This window comes from Sus scrofa, chromosome 2 (assembly GCF_054392235.1).
Source record: "Sus scrofa isolate SSC_HxYL_T2T_F1_AM1 chromosome 2, Sscrofa_HxYL_maternal_Yorkshire_Landrace_v2.0, whole genome shotgun sequence".
Classification (NCBI taxonomy): Eukaryota; Metazoa; Chordata; class Mammalia; order Artiodactyla; family Suidae; genus Sus; species Sus scrofa.
Window position 1 is genome coordinate 158424512 of NC_139384.1, and position 20760 is coordinate 158445271.

The window sequence follows — 20760 nt, forward strand, 5'->3', positions numbered from 1 at the left end:
TTTGGTCTCGAATTATAGAAAGCGAGACAAACCCAGCTCTTGAGTTATGACACCAAATATAGGAAGGCGTTTTCATTTTTTTAAGGTTGCAGATTTAGGCAAGCTAAGTTTACAGACTGTTTGGAATTTCGATCTCTTAACATAGAGGACACTTGCAAATGCTTCTGTTCATACATTGTGGGTTTTTTTTTTTTCCCAGAAAGGTCCAATGCCAATAAAGCTGATCTGCCTGAGTTATGGCTTTTTTCCCTTCTGATAATCAGTAAAAATTATGCAAAGGCACAGCACTGTTATCAAACAGAAATAGAGGGCAATCTAATTCCACCTGATTCAGAATTGGCCTGGCACATTGCTTCTCCAGAATCTATCGCACCACAGATGCTGGCAGAATGCTTTCTATAAAAAACAGACCAATTAAGGGAAAAATTTCTGGAAAGTCAGTGTTGGTGTCCAATGTCGTATCTGAATTTGGAAACGTAGAACAGGTTGGTAATGAGCTTATGTTGGAAGAGAAAATAGAGTTTTTTCTTTTAGTGATCAAGACAAAAGAGAAAATAACAAGAGAACTTTTTGGGTTGTTTTTATTTTAGGGAAAGTGACCTACTTGGAAAGTTTCTCTTCATTGCTAACAGAAAATAAAAAAGACAAAAGGCCTAACATCTGAGAGTGGATCCTTTAACCTAGGCAAAAAATTCTGCATTTTGGGTGGCTGGTGATTGGCAGCTGAAGCAGAGAATATAAAGGGAGATTCACGCCCAGAGTCCTGAGTCAACTTTTCACAGCTTTCTAGGCAGGAGTTGATGCCACCATCCACAAGGCCACTCACCTGAGACTGGCTGGAGCTTCCTCCTTACCAAGGAGGTACCACTACAGCATGCAATATTCCTAGCTCATTGACACCCATTTTCTTTTGGCTGCACCCACATCATGGAAATTCCCTGGCCAGGGATCGAACCTGCACCACAGCAGCAACCTGAGCCACTGCAGTGACAATGCTGGATCCTTAACCCAATGAGCCATAAGAGAACTCCTACTCATGAGAACTTGAAGGGTCACTGGTCCCTCATACACGGGTGTGGCAGGGTGGCAACACGCTTTGATTTATCTGTAGAGATTCCAATGGATGATTTATTTTCTATTATATCCGTATCTTCACTTACAGAGAAAGTTTTATTAAGAATCTTTCATGGAAACCTCCTTTAGGTCAGAGATGTGAACATCTACCGAAGAGTCTTAAATACTAGGGATGATGTATCTTAGGCCAATAAACTCTGGCCATAGGATCAAGTTAGCTGTCTCTTGCCTCTTCCCTCTCTTCACAGAACTGTATGCTTCATTCCAAAAGCGGCAGCTGGGGTCTACCAGTTGTCTCTCTGTTCTGCGCATTCCTGATTCCCAACCTGGCACTCGTCACCTGCTACTGAGGGGTCAATACTAAAAGTCAGATACTGTGCTACTATTTTTTTTTTCTTCCTGATAAGAAGTCCTTTGATGTGGGTACTTGACGGATTGTAAAACTGATACTTTGAAAGCTAAAATTAAAAGCCCCAAAGCCATACAAAGACAGAGCTGGGATCTGAATCCAGAGTTGTTACTCTAACGTCTTTTAACTGCTACACTAGATTTCCAGAACAGTTCCAACCGTGGGCTTTCCTCCTCTACTAAAGGGTAAGTGGAAATAAGTCGACTTCACATTTCTTCTGGCAATGAGAACATTTTGCTCACACATTCTGAACAAACAGGCAATTATCTTGTTTTATTTTAAAGTATCCATGTGACTGGCTCTTTCGGTTCCCGTATCTCTCTGTGTACTGTCTTGACTCTTGTTTTGGGTTTGTTCATGTAAAGTTTACTGCATTTCTTTCTAGGTCCTGGGGGTTTTAACTGGCAGAACACATTTAGGGCTGTGTTGTAGTTTTGAAGATTTGCTTCTCTTTAAAATACACGAAGGATGGAACAGAAGTCTGGCTTCTCCGTTATTGGCAGCAAGAAATACCCAGACTGGACAAACACACGGTCCCCTTTTCACATGAGAGTGCCACTGACCAAAGTCCTTTTCAAATGTCTGGGAACTGGACTTAACACTGTCTAACCTGGAGAATGAACCAGTTCCTCCACAATTTTCTTCACACTGTCTAGAGGAGCCCAGAAGAAACACAAAACAGTGTTTCTTGAGGTCTGTAGCACAAGTTAGTGGTTTGAATTTTCTCTGTGCTGGGGCTTCTCCAGCTGGAATCTTCCAGGCTCTCATGTTTTGCTAGCTGCTTGGTATTTTATGGACATAATGCAGTGAAGATCTGGGCACTGCCCAATCAATTTCAACGTTTAAATCTTTATTGACTATCTCCTGACGTTCTGTGCTTCATTCCATCTTTTTTCAGTTTTATGCTGTCCCCCATTTCCCCCCTCACCCCAAATACCATGACATCTTGGACAATGAGACAGCAGGTTAGCCAGGCTCTTGGAGTCTCAGAGATTTCTACCCAGGGAGTGAGAAAAAGGAGAATGCCAACAGTAACAATGATGACACAACAGGGAAATCGAGGACCACAGAGAGCACAAGTGCAGTGCCAAAAGTGCTCCCCTTTGGAGTCGGGGAAGCTGTGGCGGCTGCTATTGCTAGATTAGTGATAGCAGCCACTGGGCAATGCCAGGGAAACAAACTGCCCCTTCCTGGAGCCAGTGGGCATTTGTCTCTGTTGCTCCTCTGGGCACAGGGCTCTGCTCTCTCTGCATGGATAGCAGAGTGAACCTGGCTTTGGAGCCAAGTAAGCGTTCTTTAATATGGTTCTGCACCGCTACCAACCTCAGCCCCTTCTCTCTCTCTCTCTGGCCCAACTCTTGCATGGAAAAGTGAGGCAATGATTCATATGTTGTAAGCACTTCTGACAGGTGCACTCGATCTTGGCTTTCTTCAGCCCCGGAACTAATCGGGAGCTTAATTTTTCTTTTGTGTAATAGGGAGCTCTCAGGTTCTATGACCCTCCGAACAATTCAGTCACTCAGGGGATGACTCACCTTGGAGGGAGGACACCTTGATCCTGGAGGAGCCCCATAGAGGCCATGCCCTCATATGGACCAAAACCGTGGCAGGTAAGGGTGAGAGGGTGACATGGCCACACTGACAGAACGCTACTGGCTTTGGAAATTTAAGCTCACCATATCCGCCAACAACCTCCTAGGTTGTGCCGGCAGCTCTGCTGCCTTGGTGTATATCCTGCCTTGAGTGCAGAACATTTAGCTATTCGAGCAAAGAAGAGCTGTTTCCAAAAAAAAAAACAAAACAAAAAACCAGTGCAGAGAAGAAAGGATCTGTACTGCTCTTGGGAGAAAGAGCAAATTCCCCGGCAAGGTCTGTGATGGTCTGGCCATAACCTGGCTGCCTCGTCAGCGACATCTTGCTGGTACCCTCCCACCCCGCCACCTGCCTGCTCAGCACTGCAGCCACTCAGGTCTTCCCTCTCTAGCCCTTGTTCTCCCACAGACCTTCCCACCTTTGGGGCTTTGTCCACGGCACTGCCTCTGCCTGGAAGGTCTCCCTCCGCTTCTCTCCATACCTACCTGCTGCTTTGGCTCTATTTTTTCTAAAATTTATTATTATTATTATTATTGAAGTATGGTTGATTTACAGTATTTCTTCAAGTTCAGCTCTATGATTAATTCCTCAGGAAATGATTCTCTGTGCTCCCTGAATGGATCGATTCCTTCATCGCCTGCTCTCCTATGCACCTGATACCTCTCCTCTGAGCCCGCATCCCAGTGTCTGTTTTTTTATTTGAATCAAATGCCATTTCTGCCAAAGGAGACTGAGGGCATGAGGTCATGGGCAGGGACTGTGCCATATGGGCTCACGGCTGTAACCCTGAGGTCTATTACAATGCCTGGCTTATAGTAGGCACTCATAAATACCTGTAGAATTAGTGAAAAAAAATTAATAAGCACGAGACCCAGGTGGCGCCTATGTTTTTTTTTAAATTTCTTGCTTGTTTTCATTTTTTAAAAAATTTTATTTATTATTTATTTTTTAATCTTTTTAGGACTGCACCTACAGCATATGGAAGTTTCCAGGCTAGGGGTCTCATTAGGGCTACTGCTGTCAGCCTACACCATAGCCACAGCAATGTGGGATCTGAGCATCGTCTGCGACCTACACTACAGCTCACAGCAACGCCAGATCCTTAACCCATTGAGAGAGGCCAGGGATCGAACCTGCAACCTCATCATTCCTAGTCGGATTTGTTTCTGTTGAGCCAAGACGGGAACTTCTGCTTATCCATTCTAAATGTAACTGTCTGCATCCACCAATCCCAAACTCCCTGTCCACACCACTTCCCCCTTCCCCTTGGCAAACAGGTCTGTTCTCCATGTCCATGAATCTATTAATTGATTTGACCATCAAGCAGGGCAAAGGCACATTTCATCAGGACCAGTATGACAGCCATCTGCAAGTTCATGTGCAGAGATGACTTTACTATGCAAAGGAATAGTAGTGACCAAGTGTGGCCTTGTTTTGTTACTTACTTACCTAACTATCTAAACTTACAGCTCCTGAGCTCCTGCTCTCGTAACAGCATTGATAATCTTATGTTTCTCCCCCAGGGTGCTTTTCTCAGATGCTCTCTGCATTTGGAAAGCAAGTGATTTTTTTTTTTAATGAAGTTTTCAGAGTTTCTAAACGTCTGCATGTTTGGAATTGAAAGAGCAGGATAAATGGATGAAGTTTTCACCTTGTGTCTGGATGTTTTAGAATTAAACAATGTCTTTATTTAACTCAAGCTGCAGAATTCTCAACTCCTGAACACAATCAAAGGGAGTGGAATCACAGAACAGAAAAGCAAATGTTGAGAAGGAGTTCAGACAGGGTTTAAATACACAACAGGACGGACTGTAATGTCAGGGGATGGGTACAGGTGGCTGGTGCTATCACTGTTTTCAAATCAAAGCTCATAGCCTGCTAGTTCCTCACGGGATTCTAAGCCCCATGTGAAGGCAGGGACCACACATGGCTGTATACATGGAGGCTTTTTTTTTTTATAAGTGCAGATTAAAGAAATGATTACACAGAAGGATACACAGAAGGATACACAGGTTACACAGAAGGAAACATTTGTGAACAGTGATGGCTTTTAGATTGGCTAATGGGGCATTTCTGCCTCAAGAAGTCTCTGACCAGAGGATAAAGCTCACACTGGCTCAGAGCATGGAGAACCACTGTTATCAGGAGGCCAGACACCATGGTGGCGAAGAGTGCGGGTCCGCAGTCAGACAGCGGGGGTGAGCTCTGGTCCTGCCCCTTGCTAGCCAACAAGTCTGCTCAAGCTGCTTCCTTCACATGGAGCCCAGCTTCCTCACCTTTGAGGCAGTGACAGCAGTTTTCAGCTAAAAACTATGAGGGTTAAGGTGAAGATGAAATGAAGACGTATGCAAGATGCCAGGAACAGTGTCGGGGACAAGAAGGTTCTCAGTGAAGGTGAATGAACTTGAATGTCAAGAGGGAGGCTCTGCTAAGGCTCATACCCATCACGGCATCCTGTGACTGGACGGCAGGAAGATGAGCATGAGCACGCTGCCAGGTTAACCCCCGCTCCCCAACCCACTTCTAGCCACCATCTCCCAAAGTGCGGTCTATCATTGTACTGCTCAAAGTAATGGCTCCCTGGACTGTTCGCTAAGGGTCCGTGACAAGATAAGGAGCTCAAGCCAGGGCACTGCTTCGTCCATTGAGAAAGGCTTGCAGTGGAAAAGAAAACTGTCAGCTGAACTCTGCAGTGGATTAGTGAGGGGACGGTTCATCCTCTGGTGCAAGCTCTTTACCGTGTTGTGGACTGGCACTGGGCCAAGGACTGCGCTTTGAGTGGAATGCTAAAAAGAACAGTAATCCTATGAATTAAGAAAAGGGTTTTTATGGTCAAGTAGGTCTGGTGGAAAGTAATGCATGCCCTATATCTTAGAACTTGATATCGTATACTAAAGGTCTTAAAACCCCAAAGTAAATAAATTCGTTTAAACGTATTTAAGCTAGGATTTCTCATATATTCTTGAGCGAGAAACATTAGTGAGTGTGTATTTGTTTTTACCACTGCTTTTAACATTTTTTTTTTTTTCCGGTAAAGAACATGAGCCCAACGGATCATCTGATCACAAGAACAAATTACAAGAGTGTGAGCCATCTTTGGTTCACTCAAATACATACAAATTTCTGGTAGAAATTCCTTTCTTCTGGCTCAATCATTCCAAAGCGATCAGAGAATTAAATATTTTTCAGTTGATGACAATCATCTTTAATATAAAACCATCCTTATAAACCATTTTCCTCCAACCAGTTTCTTATTTTTATGCATCAAAGAAAAGAATGTCTCTTCCTCTATGCAGTAACCTCTAGGGAAATACTTAAAACCTTTTTCTCTGGTGAGGATGGGTGTTTAAAATCAATGCGTCGGTTGAAGCCTGGTTTTCGATGTATTAAGATCAAAGTGATTGCATTTTCTACCAAACTTGACTCCAAATCCATTTGTGTTAATGATTTTCTAGAAAAATCTTATGTGTAATGAGTAGAGGCCCTAGAATTCTTCTTGTAATTTCAAATGAGTTCTTTGCATAACTTGGTAGCAAAAGGGATATAGGCTCCCATTTTTGATCTTTAGTTAATAAGTTTCATTGGAAAACAAATTCTACCAATCAGCTCAAGGCTGTGTTAACATTCTAAGGCTTCCTGAGCAACACACTTCTTGGGCCGCGTGCACACCTGCGCATGCCAACACATGCACGTGTCGTTTCAGGGGCTGCAACTCACACCTCTCATTCCAGCCACAGTGAGCTCACATGGCAGAGCCAGAACCTGGTCTGGGGCCCGTGTCTTTCCCACAACGCGCATACATCAGACACCCATTCCAAAGATTCAGAAAACAGAGACACTTCCCCCCACCCCCGGATCATCTAATTATGCCTGGCTTTTTCACTGACTTTAAAAGTACACAGAGAGGAAGGAAATGATGGAGAAAATCATTCTAACAAGTTCACTTCTGGGTTCAGCGTGAATTAGGTGGGACACAGTGATAAGATCCTTGCTTGCAAAGCCTGGAAAAGATTAGCAGCCTGCCCTGGCCTGGCCAACCCTCAAACGTCTCTGAAATTCAGGCTATTCAGGACCAAGGTTAGGAAGAAATGGGTCATAGTCAAGAATGCTGTGCCTTCTGACCGGATGTCCTCAAGATAAACTACGGAGGCCGCAGAAACATCAAGACTTTCTTCTCCAACATGACCCTTTTCCTCTCCCGACACTGCTGGACTTCTCAGCTTCTCCCTGTCATGGAGCGGACCTGCGGGGAGTGTCATTTACCAGTTCTTATCACGTTTGAGAAGCCATGGATGCCTTCCAAGGGCATTGGGAACTAGATCTTAAGCTAGGTATAGGATTCTGCTTATATTTTCATTTGTCTTGGATCTAATTACTACATGGTAAATCCAGCACAACAAAGAGCTTTGAGATGAAAGCAAATCTTTTCCTGTTAACGAATATGCTCTGAACCCAAGGCAGCTTCAGGGAGTCAGTGCAAATATGCATTTGCGATAAAGCAGGATGGACTGCTGGATGTGCTATTGTCAAACTGTCATACTGCTTTGAACTTTTTCAATATATTCATCAGCTCTTCCTGAAACTTCTGGTGTCTCGGTGAAAAACAGGATGGGAACAGAGAGGAGAAAGGCGATGATATTTACCGAGCATCTACTAACATAAGGCATCACGCCAGTACGGCCAGCATGTTATTCCATTTTATTATGACCTCTGTGGGAAGAAGGCGCGGCGATTTCCATTTTACAGATGAGGCTGAGATGTGGTCAGGGGGCTTGAACTTTCTTGGAGACTCTAACACGGTGCTAAGACCACCGACTCTGGAGACAGACCTGACCTGGTTAAGAATGTGACCCCACCCTTAGCAGCTGTAGCCCTGGGGCTGGTAACTTTAGCTTTCTAAATCCAATATTCTTATCTGTAAAATGGGGATAAACCTCACAGGACTGCCATCAGGTGTAATGAGACAGTACCTATATGTGCCTAGCAAATGGCCTGGCACACAGTGTGTATTGAACTAAAGTCTATACTCTTGTCACTGTTCTAGCACTCGGCCATTAGGCGGGCTGCCCCCTGACTTGACCAGCAGTAAGAGGGGGAAAGAACTTGAGTTACAAAGGGCAGAGCTGCACACACAAAGCAGTCATGGTTGACTTACAGAAGCTTAATCAAAGCACTCCCACACTGAGGTCTATGGAATGAGTGGCCAACGGGGACCTGCTGTGTAGCACAGAGAACTCTGCCCAGTATTCTGTATCTATGTGGGAAAAGAATCTGAGAGAGAATGGATACGTGTCTCTGTATGACTGGGTCACGCTGTTGTGCAGGAGAAATTGTAACAGCCTTGTAAATTAATGATACTTTAATAAAACTCAAGAACAAATCAATCAAAGCATGTCCACAGTGTGAGGGCAGCCATGCTCTGATAATAATGCCGCCTTCAGACTATTCCACACACAACCTTGAGGCAGGAGGAGGGAAGCAGGCAAAGGAAAAGCTTACAGAATACAGTTAGAGAAGCTTCACTTTGGGGAGTGGACCTGACCGTCATTATGCAAATGGCCCTCAAACCCAGCCGATCTTCAGAATGCCCGGGATACAGCTGAGACGTATGGATGGTGCCTTTGGCCTGGGCCTGAGGATTCTGAATCCATTCAGGCATTCCCAGAGTCTGAGCATCATCCGGGTTTGGCAAACCATGATCTAATCCACACACCCTTTCTGCTCCATCTTCCTCCCAAACAAAACACAAACCTCACCTGTGCCCAAGCCGCCAGCAGCTTCTACGTCTCCTTCACAGTTTCTCTCTAGTCCCTGTTGACTCATAGCTTGGCTTATACCGAATATTCAGAGGAATGTATCAGGCAGTCTGTTTCACACAAGGGACAGGACAGTAGTATGGATTTTAGAATCGTAAAGACACGAATTCAAGTCCAAGTGCTACCACTTACTTACTGGTGCCTGACCTCAGGCAGGATGTTTAATCTCCTTGGCTTTGGGTCCCATAGCTCTGAAATAAGCTTCGTTTTAGAACCTACATTACAGGTTTATCCTGAGGATTAAAGTAGCCAATATACGGAGCATCCTGGGAACACAGTAAATGCTCAATAAATGTTTGCTGCTCTTCTTCTTATCCCGACTGAAGTGCTTGCTGTGCCTCACAGTGAACACAGCTGACACTGTATCACTGAATATTAGCCAAAGACCAGGACAGGGACCCACACCTGTCACCCCCCCCCACCCCCAAAGGCAAAACATGTCAAAATGCAGAGGCTTGCTGGTGGGGGTGGTGCCTGGGTGCCTGTGGATGCTTGCTGATCCCATAACTGAATCCCCATGACACAGAGGGATGGAATCAGATAATGATGGCAATCAATAATGATAACAGAAATTATTATTTATTTTCATAACACAGAGTCTGTGCATCCCGCTGAGTTACACACATCTCACGCCAGCATCCACTTGCAGGGCAGTCAATCAGTGGCGGATGGCAATATCCCCCCCACCGAGACAGAGGGGGCAGGATGGAGCAGAGGGTGAGAAATTACCCACACCAGAGTGACACATTCACAAAGTTAATCTAATCCCGGGGCCGGCCGGGTGCCATTGCAAGCCTGTGAATATGGTACAGCCTTGATTGATTTTGCGTGGCAGTAGCTAAACACTTCATTGTTATTTGCAACAAACATAAGGAAAGGAAAGCTGAACCTGTAAAAGGGTTGGATATTAAGCCCCTAGAGCATCAATAAATCATAAAATGAAGTCTAGAAAAATTAAAAATGGGTAGGGGAGGGCTGTATCTGTGTCCCAAGAGGCCCCCCTTGTCAAAGTGTAAGCCCCCAAATTAAAACCTAAAGCATGGATGGCGGATCCTGACTCATACAGGAATGTGCCCTGAAACTGGCCTGGGGTGACCCATCCTCTCTGAGTGAGCATCACTGCACGGTCACCACAGGGGCAGCAAGAGGGCACAAAGCCTGCCGTCTAGACGGAAAGCCTGTGATTCTCAGTTCTGCCTCTCAGAACCTCAGTTTCCTCCTCTGCTGGGAATCACCACAACCAGATCATGAGAAAGACAGAAAGAGCAATTCCCGTTCTCCTCACCTCCCAAGATCTTGGGAGCAGCAAATCAGACCTCTAGCATTGGAGACCATCTAACCTGCGAGATGCCTCTTGAAAACTTGGTCCTGCTTCTTTTCTATACGTCCTCTGAACTGCCTTCGCAATCTTCTATCCTTTTCTCGGGTCATTCACCCAATTTCAGTGTTTCTCAAAGGGTGGCCCAGAGACCACCTGTATCAGAGTCATCCCTGGGTTTTCCGTCAATGACGTCACGGATACAACTCAGACCTTCTCAAGCAGAATCCCGAGTGATGAGGCCGGTGACTGTTGGAAAACGGTTCCCAGGAGATCGTGCTTAAACTAATCTCATGTTGCAGGCATTTGCAATGTGTCCCCTCCTTGTCCCTTGAGGACAAAGGGCATGTTTGACTCACTTTGCCATAGGTACTTAGCACAGTGCTGGGCACATGGCAGGCACTCAATTAATAGGATAAAGAATACACTGAAAATCTCCACGTGTCAGATGCTGGCGTCCTCACTGTGTCTAGATCATGGACCACACAATAAATAGTCCTGTGTGACAGTGAAGGGCAGCGCCTCTGGGACCAGACAGACCTGGGCTCCATTCTGGACTTTGCCACTTAAGCCAGTGCTTGTCTCCCCTAGCCCCTGCTTATACACCTGTAAAATGGGCGCGATGCTTAAGCCAGAAGACTGTGATAAGGAACAAACTATAGAACATACATACGCCTGCTCAGGGCCGAGTCTGTCATGAGGAAGGGCTGAATACATGTAGATGCTGTTATTGGTAAACTTAAATTAGTGGTCTATTTAATCAGTTCTCTTGAAACACGGATTGGGCAGTTAAACTAATTGTGTCACCAACATCATCACTTCTGGGAAAACGGTCTGTCTAACCAACCTGTCTAATCCTATGACCTGCTAGCAATAATCCTCAAGAAGCTCCCTTCAGATTTTGGAGCCGCTGAACGCTCATGCGGATTTGCCACTGTGCCTTAGACTGTGGCTGGGAGGGTGTCTAAATTGCCATCAAGGGGATTTGCAAACAACAGGGTCATTGAATGGGAAAATGTGAGTCCTGGAAAGTCGCAACAATGTGTGCGTCCTGAAGGGAGAGCAAGGCAGAAGCAGCCACCAGCAGAAGGCGTATAAAACTTGGTATAACTTAATCTCTTCTCTAAAAGCAGTGCATCCATCGTGAGCCCACCCAGTGGCAAAGAAGACTTTGCAGCCCTGATCCTTGCCCTCGGTCTCCACTGCTCCTCAAATCTAGCTCATAGAGCTACCTTGGCCAAGGAATTCTGAGCAACACCAATCATGAAATTAATGAAATTCCCCTGCTCTGCAATCATGAATTAGTATTTTCTTCCTCCCTCCCTCCCTCCCTTCCTTCTTTTCCTTCCTCCCTCCTTTCTTTTCTCTTTTTTTCTTTCTTTCTTTCTTTCTTTTCTTTCTTTCTTTCTTTCTTTCTTTCTTTCTTTCTTTCTTTCTTTCTTTCTTTCTCTCTTTCTCTCTTTCTCTCTTTCTCTCTTTCTCTCTTTCTCTCTTTCTCTCTTTCTTTCTTTCTCCTTCCTTTCTTCCTTCCTTCCTTCTCTCTCTCTTTCTTTCTCTCTCTCTCTCCCCCCTTTCCCTCCCTCCCTTTCTTTCTTTCTTTTTTCTTTTTCGCTGCCCCACAGCACATGGAGTTCCCTGGCCAGGGGATAAGATCCAAGCTGCAGCTGTGACCTACACTGCAGATCCTTAACCCACTGTGCTGGGCTGGGGTTAGAACCTATACCAACAGTGCTCCCAAGATGCTGCTGATCCCACGGCACCACAGCAGGAACTCCATCAATTACTATTTTCTTGGGAAGCAGCAGTGGGGTCATCAGATTGGGGGTCAGATGGGCTTGAATCTCAGCCACCATTTTCACTTTTGAGATTTCACCATCTCAAGTCCTGAGATCTTGAGCAAACGAGCTCTTGTCGACTCTAAAACTGAGTCTCCATGCCTATGAAATCTATTCCTTTGACAAATGTCTACTGAGCACCTACCACGTGCTGGAGAGATGACTCGAGGCTCCTGTTTTCCGGGAGCCTACATTTTAGTGGAGGGGGAGGGGAGGCCACCAGTGGACAAATGAGACAAGAGGCCAGGAGGAAAGCTAAGAATAAAGGGGCAGGGTAGGGTCACTGAGAGTGAAGGGCAAGACGGGCTTGGGTTGTTTTCTCTAGGGAATTCTAGGAGCACTTCTCTGAGAAGGTGGCACTTGAGCAGAGACTTAAAGGAAACGAGGGAGGGAGGCTTTGGATGGTGCGGAGAGAATATCAGAACCTACCTGGGAGAGCCACCATGGGGATAAAACAATGTAAGGATACCCAGCTCACCCCCTGGCATCTCGTAAGCGCTCAATAAATGTGCCTCTTGTTATTACTATTAAAATTAGCTCTCAGGAATAGTCATTAGAAGACTTGAGTTCATTATAGCCTCTTCATTTTGGGGGGAGGTTATTATTTTTATATTTTTATTTAAGGCTGCACATGCGGCATATGGAAGTTCCCAGGTTAGGGGTTCAATCTGAGCAACAGCCTCCAGCCTACACCACAGCCACAGCAACGCCAGATCCCAGATGTGTCTGGATCTGTGACCTACACCACAACTCACAGTGACAATGGATCTTTAACCCACTGAGTGAGGCCAGGGATCGAACCTGAGTCCTCATGGTTACAAGTTGGATTCTTCTCCTGCTAAGCCACAATAGTAACTTCCTGGGGGCAGGTAACAGCAAGTTTCAGGTGAGGAGCTCACATCTTCCAGGTTCCATGTTTGTAACGCAAAAGCACATCTGCACCTGACTTAGGTTCCCAGGGCTCTGGCGGCCAACAGTAATGAAGGAAGTAATAACTCCAGATTCATTCTGCACGGCTCAGTACCCTCGTGGGCTGATGAAGTTACTCCAACTCCGAGTCTCCGCTGCTACAAAAGGGCTTGAGGGCCTCTTGCCCTGTGGGTGTTGGGAGGCTGGAAAGGAGGGCACGGAGTGTCCTGCTAAGTGGGACTCCCAGGATCTCAAGGTCTCTGCTTCTCCACACTGAGGTCAGAGATCTGGAAACTTGGTGTGTGTGAGTGTGTGGGAGAGAGAAAGAGGGAAGGAGGGAGGGAAAGAGACACATGCGCACACCTGACCTGGAATAACAATGGCTCTCATTACTAAGAAAACCAGCTCAAGTGTCCAATGAATGCGTCCAAGTTAAAGAGCCACAGCTCTTGCTTTTCAGTCTCAGCTCTGCATTACCAGTGGATAGACAGGGGGAAAGTCATTTTCTCTCTCTGACCTGACATCAGGTTGAAGGGCTCAGGTCCCTGTGGACAAAAGTCTGATGCTTAGCCTTGAACGATCTTGGGCATCTTACTGAACCTCTGTGAAGCTCATCTGTTCAATGAAATGGATCTCACGAGGTAGCAAATGCAGAGAGTGTGCAGCATGGTACACAGGGCACAGTAAATGCACAATAAATACTAGACACAAGCATTTTCATCTGCCAAACACCAGCTCTGCCTTCCTCACTGGTTGGTCTCACGATCAGTTGGGGAATTGGGTAAGCAAACACTTTGCGATAAAAATGATATTTTACAGCTTCTATGGTGTCATTATTAAACTTTCAACATGATTATTGCTTCAAATGCTGTAATCTTGAACACGGGATGCCGTGTTCATAGAAGGGCTTCCCAGAGTCTCTCTGGGTAACAAGTAACTGGAGTTGAAACTCTATCTTGCATCAAAAAAGGGAAAAAAACCCCTGCATTCATACTTTGAAAAGCTGAGCCTCCCAGCACTGAAACTGAACAGATTCATTACTCAGTGAGGATTAATTAGCTGTCAGGTGTTATTAAACATTCTCCCTCTCAGGATCCATGTAGAACTGGAAACTATGAAAGTGAAAGAGTGGTAATCATAGGAGAGGGAAGAAAAAAAAAAGCCACAATTGCTGGCCATGCAAATTTCCAGAGCGGAGCATGTTAGTAAATTACGGTCTGATTAATATCACATCAGCCCCTTCTCTGTCTGGAGTCATTGTTCTCAGGCTAAGGTCTTCAGGGTTGCCTGGTTTTTCTTCTACCCGCTGAGATCAAAAAGAAAGGAGGCTGGCCTTTTCAGTGTTTGCTTTGAAAAAATGCTGGAGTGTGGATGTTTACACTGAAATGAGGATACTTGAAAGCCTAGGAAAGCAGACGAGGTGAAATCAGATCCAAGTCTCACAATACGAGAGCAAAGAGCGCAAATGTGTCTCCGAGCTGGTGCCATAACTGCTGAAAGGATTGAAAACTAACAGAGGCTCGTAAAAATGAGAGTGTGCAGGAGCCTTAGCGACTGAGTCCAGGGACAGCAGACCTTTGTTTCAACCACCAGGGGCTCACAATAAAAACACAGGTTCCTCTGGACCACCCACCTCGCTGAAGAAAATCACGGGGGCTGGGAATCTGCATTTGTAACTGGCTTGTGTTCCACAGCTGCTGGACCACTGACTTTGTCCAGTCCTCCAATCAGCAGCTTAGAAACTAAGCACGGAGAGAAGAAATGGGATTCGCTGGCCCAGGGGCACACAGATGGTTGATAAGAACGCAAGAAACAGCTTGGGGTTTCCTAAGTCCCACTTGCCCCTTCGGGGCGTCCTTCCATGTTTGATATGCACAAGTGCCCCTCAAAGCATCACTCTGTCACCTTCGGGACAACCTCTGCTCTAGTGGGAGCTTCCCTAGAGTCCTTCTCTCATCATCATCATGGGGATGGCATTCTCCCAGGGCCAAATGCAGGTCTATGAAACCCCATAAGACCCGTAGTGGGGACTGGCTATGGCGTTTGAGAGACTCCATCCACGTAGCAGACAAGAGCCAGGTGACATCTGGGCAGAAGTTCGTGTTATAAACTCCCCAGTGGCACCTAATCCACCTGTTTCCCCCACAGGACAACAAAGTCCTGGGGATGAAAGACTGTCTTATTCTTTTGTATCACCAGCATGGTGCTTGCTACTTAGTAGACATCAGTGAATCGTTTGCAGAGTGAATACAACAGTACAAAAAAGTATAGGCACGGACAATAGGAATTTTCTCACAGGCATCGACTTTTTATCGGTTGGGGGTAATAATAGCCATGAAAACGGTGACGACGATAGTCATGCTAAACCAATGGCAGGGAACCAAAGCCACTGCGCGTGTTCTGGGAGGGGGACACTGCACAGGCCAGGCTCTTCTTCACACACAACACTGAACTGAATCCGCATAACAGTCCCAGGAGGTAGTGACTCTCTCTCATTCCTGTTACGCAGACAGGTGGATGAGGAGTTTACCGAATGTGTCCAAGGCCCCCAGCCAGAAAGAAATGGAGGCAGAGTCCTAACCCAGGACCGACTGACTCAACATTCATGCTCTTCACTGCGCTGCCCGCCAGCCTCCCGACCTTCTGGGTATTTAGAGCATCCACTTTGAAGAGGCAGACTGGCATGGCTGCTCTCCCGGCTGAAGGCATAGGTGAATCAGAAAAAAACAGCAGCCAACACCTGCTGGCTCAGAAGAAGCTCAGCAGAAGACCAGATACCCCTTAGTACTGGGCATACCTGAGACAGCCTAGCACTGTGGCCAGCAAAGAGTCTGTGCTCAGATGTTTATCTGCTGAATAAACGGATGAACAAAGAAAGGAATGAATGAATGAATGAACCAACAAGTGAGCTAATCATTCAATTTCCATATCTGCCTCTAAACGTAGGGTGACAACTGGTCTTCAGCAGGGCATCTGGTGCCTCAAAGCACATATTTCACATGGTTTTGAAAGCCTCTTGGGGCCAGGGTTAGTCCCAACACATGCCTGCTTTATCGTCCACATTAAACACTCCAAAACTAAAGATATTACCCAGTCCTAAACCACTTTAAGCTATATCTAGAAAGCCTTCCTTTAAACGTCTGCTTTTAGAAATCCATTTTTAACACCACTTCCCCACCAGCCCTCGCCGGGTCTCCCAGAATGAGATATAATTTCTGCCTCCTTTGATCCAACTGCCGTTCCCTCTCATTGCATGTAGCTTACTCTCTGTGGTGTCATCATCATTTGTGTATTAATCCTACCCCTCCTCTTCCCTTACCAGATTGTGAATTTCTAGATGGCGAGAAGGAAGCTACTGAGACTAACCACAGAGATCATTTCTTGAGCACCAGCCAAGGAGTAAGGGCTTTCCATCCTCACTGCATTTTAGCCTCAGAAGTTCACACATAGTAGAGCCTCAGGTTCACTGTTTTGCAGATGGAGAAACTAAAAGTAACTTGCATGACTCAAGTTCAAAAAGGCTAAATGACTACGTGAGATTCTGTAAGAAGTCTGTGACACTCAGAAGTTCATGTTCTAAATCATGAGACTCCACCTTCCCATCGGTACCCTGAAGATGCTCCAGGCATTTTAGATGACGTAAACAGACAGAGGGTAAGCGTACAGTCACGTATGGCAGTGGCCATGGGGGCAAGGCCTCGGGGACAGAAGGAAGGGCATGGATTTACAGTCATCAGAGCTCGGCACCTGTCCCACTCCTCCGTCTACCACCAGAGACTCAGGTAGTGGGGTTTCTGCTTCATCTCCTTAGGCAGGGGCAACTTACAGCAGCAGCCCGCGTGTGCCAAACCTCCCTTGACCGCTCCCCTGACCCCAGCTGCCAAGGAGGCTGAAAGAACAGCCTTTGGGCTCACCCGCAAGGTTGTGATGGTGGCAGGATCCCGCAGCCGGCCCTCCTCATCTTTCAGATTGTAGCCTTCTGGCCTCTTATCACGCTCGCTGACTTTCCACAGCTTCACAGTTTTATCTGCGGAGGGCAAGCAGAGGAAATCAAAACGACAGTGAGAGTCAGTTGGTCAAGGGGTCTATTTTTTCTTTCTTTCTTTTTTTTTTTTTTTACAGGAAGTGGGGAAGCAGGGAGAGGTGGACATCACGATGGAGGGACCTGCTGGAGAGGCTGGCCCATGCTGAGGCTTCAGTGCACAAATCTCCAGGTACGTGAAGGCAGAGCTCATGCTTCAAAACGAAAATATTTATTATGCTGAGACAAATGGTTTCCCTGACCACGGGCTGTTAATGTAGCACTTACACACGTACTTGGTTCACGCAATAAAAATATTTACTGGACACTAAAGAGGAGTAGCCACAGATACAGAATTAAATGATGCAACTGTGTTAGCCCTTTCCATGGAGGGTTTGTTCAATATTCACAATAACTCTGAGATCTAGGTCCTATGATCACCCCACTGCAGTGTCTCACTTCACATAGTGCTGTCCCCAGTGAGACCCGAAAGGCCCTACATGACCTGTACCCCTACTTTCTCACTCGGATGATCTCACTGTGCACCCCACTCCTGTCACTTCCTGTGCTCCGGCCACTCCAGCTTCCTTACAGCTCCTTGTACAGGTTAATCCCACTCCTGCCTCAGGGTTTTTGTCCTGGCTGTGACTTCGGCCTGGAAAGCCCTTACTCTCTCTCTCTTTTTTTTAAATCTAAATTTAAATTTTATTTTGTTTCTAATTGGAATTTTTTTTCCAGAATTCTTTTTTTTAAATTTATTTTTTTAATGATCATAACAATCTGATTTCACAGCATTTCCATCTCACAACCCAGGCACAACCCCCCACCCCCCCTTACTCTCTTTTTAAAAAAAATCAGTTTAAATTATAGTTGATTTGTAGTGTTGTGTCAATTTCTGCTGTATAGCATAGTGACCCAGTCATACACATTTATACATTCTTTGGCTCACACTGTCTTCCATCCTGTTCTATCCCGAGAGACTGTACAGTAGAACCCCACTGCTTATCCAGTCTCAGGGTCATAGTTTGCATCCACTAATCCCAAACTTCTCGTCTATCCCACTTCCTCCCCCTCCCGCTTGGCAGCCACAGTCTGTTCTCCATGTTTGTGAGTCTGTTTCTGTTCTGACGGTGGGTTCAACTGCGCCATAGTTTGTTCGTTTGTTCATTCTTAGGGGTTTGCGTGTATATCATGCATTATCACATATCAGGAGGAAAGAAATTAGTAGAAATGGATCTCAAACATTTCCTGAAAGTTAGTTGAAAATGCGAAGAGATTAGAGTCTGCAGCTTCATGCAGTCCTTCCCTGTTTCTTTTTTTAAAATTGCTTGTTTATTTTATTTTTTAATTGTTATATCCCCATTACATTTTTTTTCTATGGTACAGCATGGAGATTGCACCATAGTTTAGATTCCACATATAAGTGATATCTTTTTCACAAGACTGGTTCCTTTACTTTGCTCTCTCTGTTTATGTCCCAACTTCAGAACCAACCTACACAAAGATGTCTTCTTGAGAGTACTTTTCACCACCTGGCAACTTCTTTGTCTCCTCACTGGGATATAATATCACTGGGGCCAGGGATCCTGTCTGTTTTGCTCCTTGCTGTAGCTCAAGCACCTCGGACAGTGCCTGGGGCACAGGAGATGTTCAGTTAACAACAGGTGGATGGATGACTGAATGAATCTCACCCAGGCAGGGCATGGTGCTCGCAATACTCGGGGAGGTAAAATGAGAAGGTGACTCCTTAGAATGCTTTCCCCTTGCAGCAGTGTTCCCTGAGTCCCCAGCTAGAAACCCCCTTTCTCACTTTTGTACCGTCTCAGAACTTTGCTGAGCCTTGTCATTCTCTATAGCAGTAAAAACAGGCAAGGGCGCTCCCATTCCTATGGGACGTAGGCAGTGCCAGGGGGATGCATGAGAAGGGCTGGGGGCTCAGGGGAGCTGGAGATGGCATATGTCTCACCGGCAGGCTTGCAGTTCCATTTGTTAAGGAAACGTGTTTGGCCCAAATAGATCACATCTGTGGTGGCATGCCTTTGTAGGCCTTCCTTTTCAGATTCTGCTTTCGTTATTTGTCCTAACTTGTTTTCTGGGTGGTAGGGACGCGGGCGCCTCCCCTGTGTCGTGCTCCGTGTCTACACAAGGTGGATTTGGAAGCAGAGGACCTTGGCCCGATCCCATTCCAACTCCAGCCACCATGGGGCTGAGGACTGGGATTCCCATGCAGTAGGTGCCTAACTAGTCTTTGAATGAGACGCACATGGGAGTAGCAGCTAGAGCAGGAAAAAAGGTGTGAAAGAGCCAATTACATCTGAATTTCAGATAAATGGGTAATTGTAAAAGTATATCTCAAATACTCCCATCTTAAAATAGAGATATGTAATTTCTCTGGGCCTCAGTTTTTTTAATCTGTCAACTAGGACAAGAAGTGCCTTCCTCGTGGGGCACTTGGAGGACTCAGTGAAACTCCCTCTCTGTCTGGAGAGTGTTTAACACAGTGTTTGGCTTCTTGTAACGGTTCACAAATGGCAGCTGTTGTTTGAATTGGCAAACTGGGCGACTATTCTGCCATAACGTGTTATCTGACGGCCGTGCCTGGGGTCCTGGAGCCCTTGTCTAGGCCAGGGGGATGCAGGGACCAGAGGGTGTGCCCCTGGACCAGTAGCTGCCAGGAGTAGCAAGAGGCGGGAGCCAGGCATTGTCACCATCTCGGGAGGATGCCAGCACGCGCTATTTCCTCTCTGCCACACTGTCGGGGAAGGAAGGCCGCCCACCCCTCTGCCTGCCTTGTGTAGGATTTCTCTGCTCTCCTGCCCCTCAGCTCACTCCTCCACTGCTCCTTGTTCTTGGAGGTCTGAAATGCACCAAACCCACCGTGAAGTCGGATTCCTGCAACAACTTGGCTTCTCTAACAGAGAAGGGCCCCTGTGCCCTGATATGTGGGCATGACTCAGGCTCATCACGTCTGCTGAGTGTATGATGTGTGCGTTCAGCTGGTCTGTCCTGATTCAGAAGGTGAAAAAGCCTTTCAGATACTAGGCTGATTTTATAACTTTCTCTTTATGCTTTTCTGGTCCTACTCACTGTGAATATTGGCTGCATAATGAACTGCTTTTTAGGGTGAGGAGATGAAACATGGGCCATATTTACACAGTCGCCTGATTAGCTACTGCTCAGAGATCACAGTAGATTAGCTACTGCGGCTTAGAAGAACCCAAATCAGTGACTTTTAACACCAAATATTTTCTATTGCTTGGCTTTGGAATGTCTCCCATTCCAACTGCAAGGCAATTTTTCTCTTATTTTTTTTTATTATGAATGATAAATTGCTATACAGAGAAACAGAGAAATCAGAGATAAAACATAAAGAATAAAAATCTCTAGGAGTTCCTGTCATGGCTCAGCGGTAACAAACCTGACTAGTATCCGTGAGGATGTTGGTTTGTGCCCTGACCTTGCTCAGGGGGTTAAGGATCTGGTGTTGCCATGAGCTGCAGTGTAGCTTGCAGATGCTGCTCGGAGCTGATGTTTCTGTGACTGTGGGGTAGGCCAGCAGTGGTAGCTTCGATATGACCTCTAGCCTGGGAACTTCCCATATGCCTCGGGTGCAGCCCTAAAAAGACCCCCCCCCCAAAAAAAAAATCTCTAAAATCTCATCAGTCTGGGACAACCATTATTGACATTCTGCATAGGTCCTTGTAGTGCTTTTCTATGCATTTTTTTTTTGCAGTGCATAGAGGGGTACAAACCTATAAAATATCACATATAGATTGTGTATTTTT

At 45.9% G+C, this 20760-nt stretch overlaps 1 protein-coding gene across 18 annotated transcripts in view; it reads right to left on the reverse strand.

Moving 5' to 3' along the window:
• The window catches only part of PPP2R2B (protein phosphatase 2 regulatory subunit Bbeta), a 474608-nt gene that overhangs the window by 86085 nt on the left and 367763 nt on the right, over nt 1-20760 (reverse strand). For all 18 annotated transcript variants that reach the window (XR_014836472.1, XR_014836473.1, XM_021080843.2 and 15 more), the window contains 1 exon segment: nt 16869-16981. Coding sequence is in view for 15 of the 18 variants with exons in the window: in XM_021080843.2 (XP_020936502.2) it covers nt 16869-16981 (113 nt within the window). In the remaining 3 variants the exon portion in view is untranslated.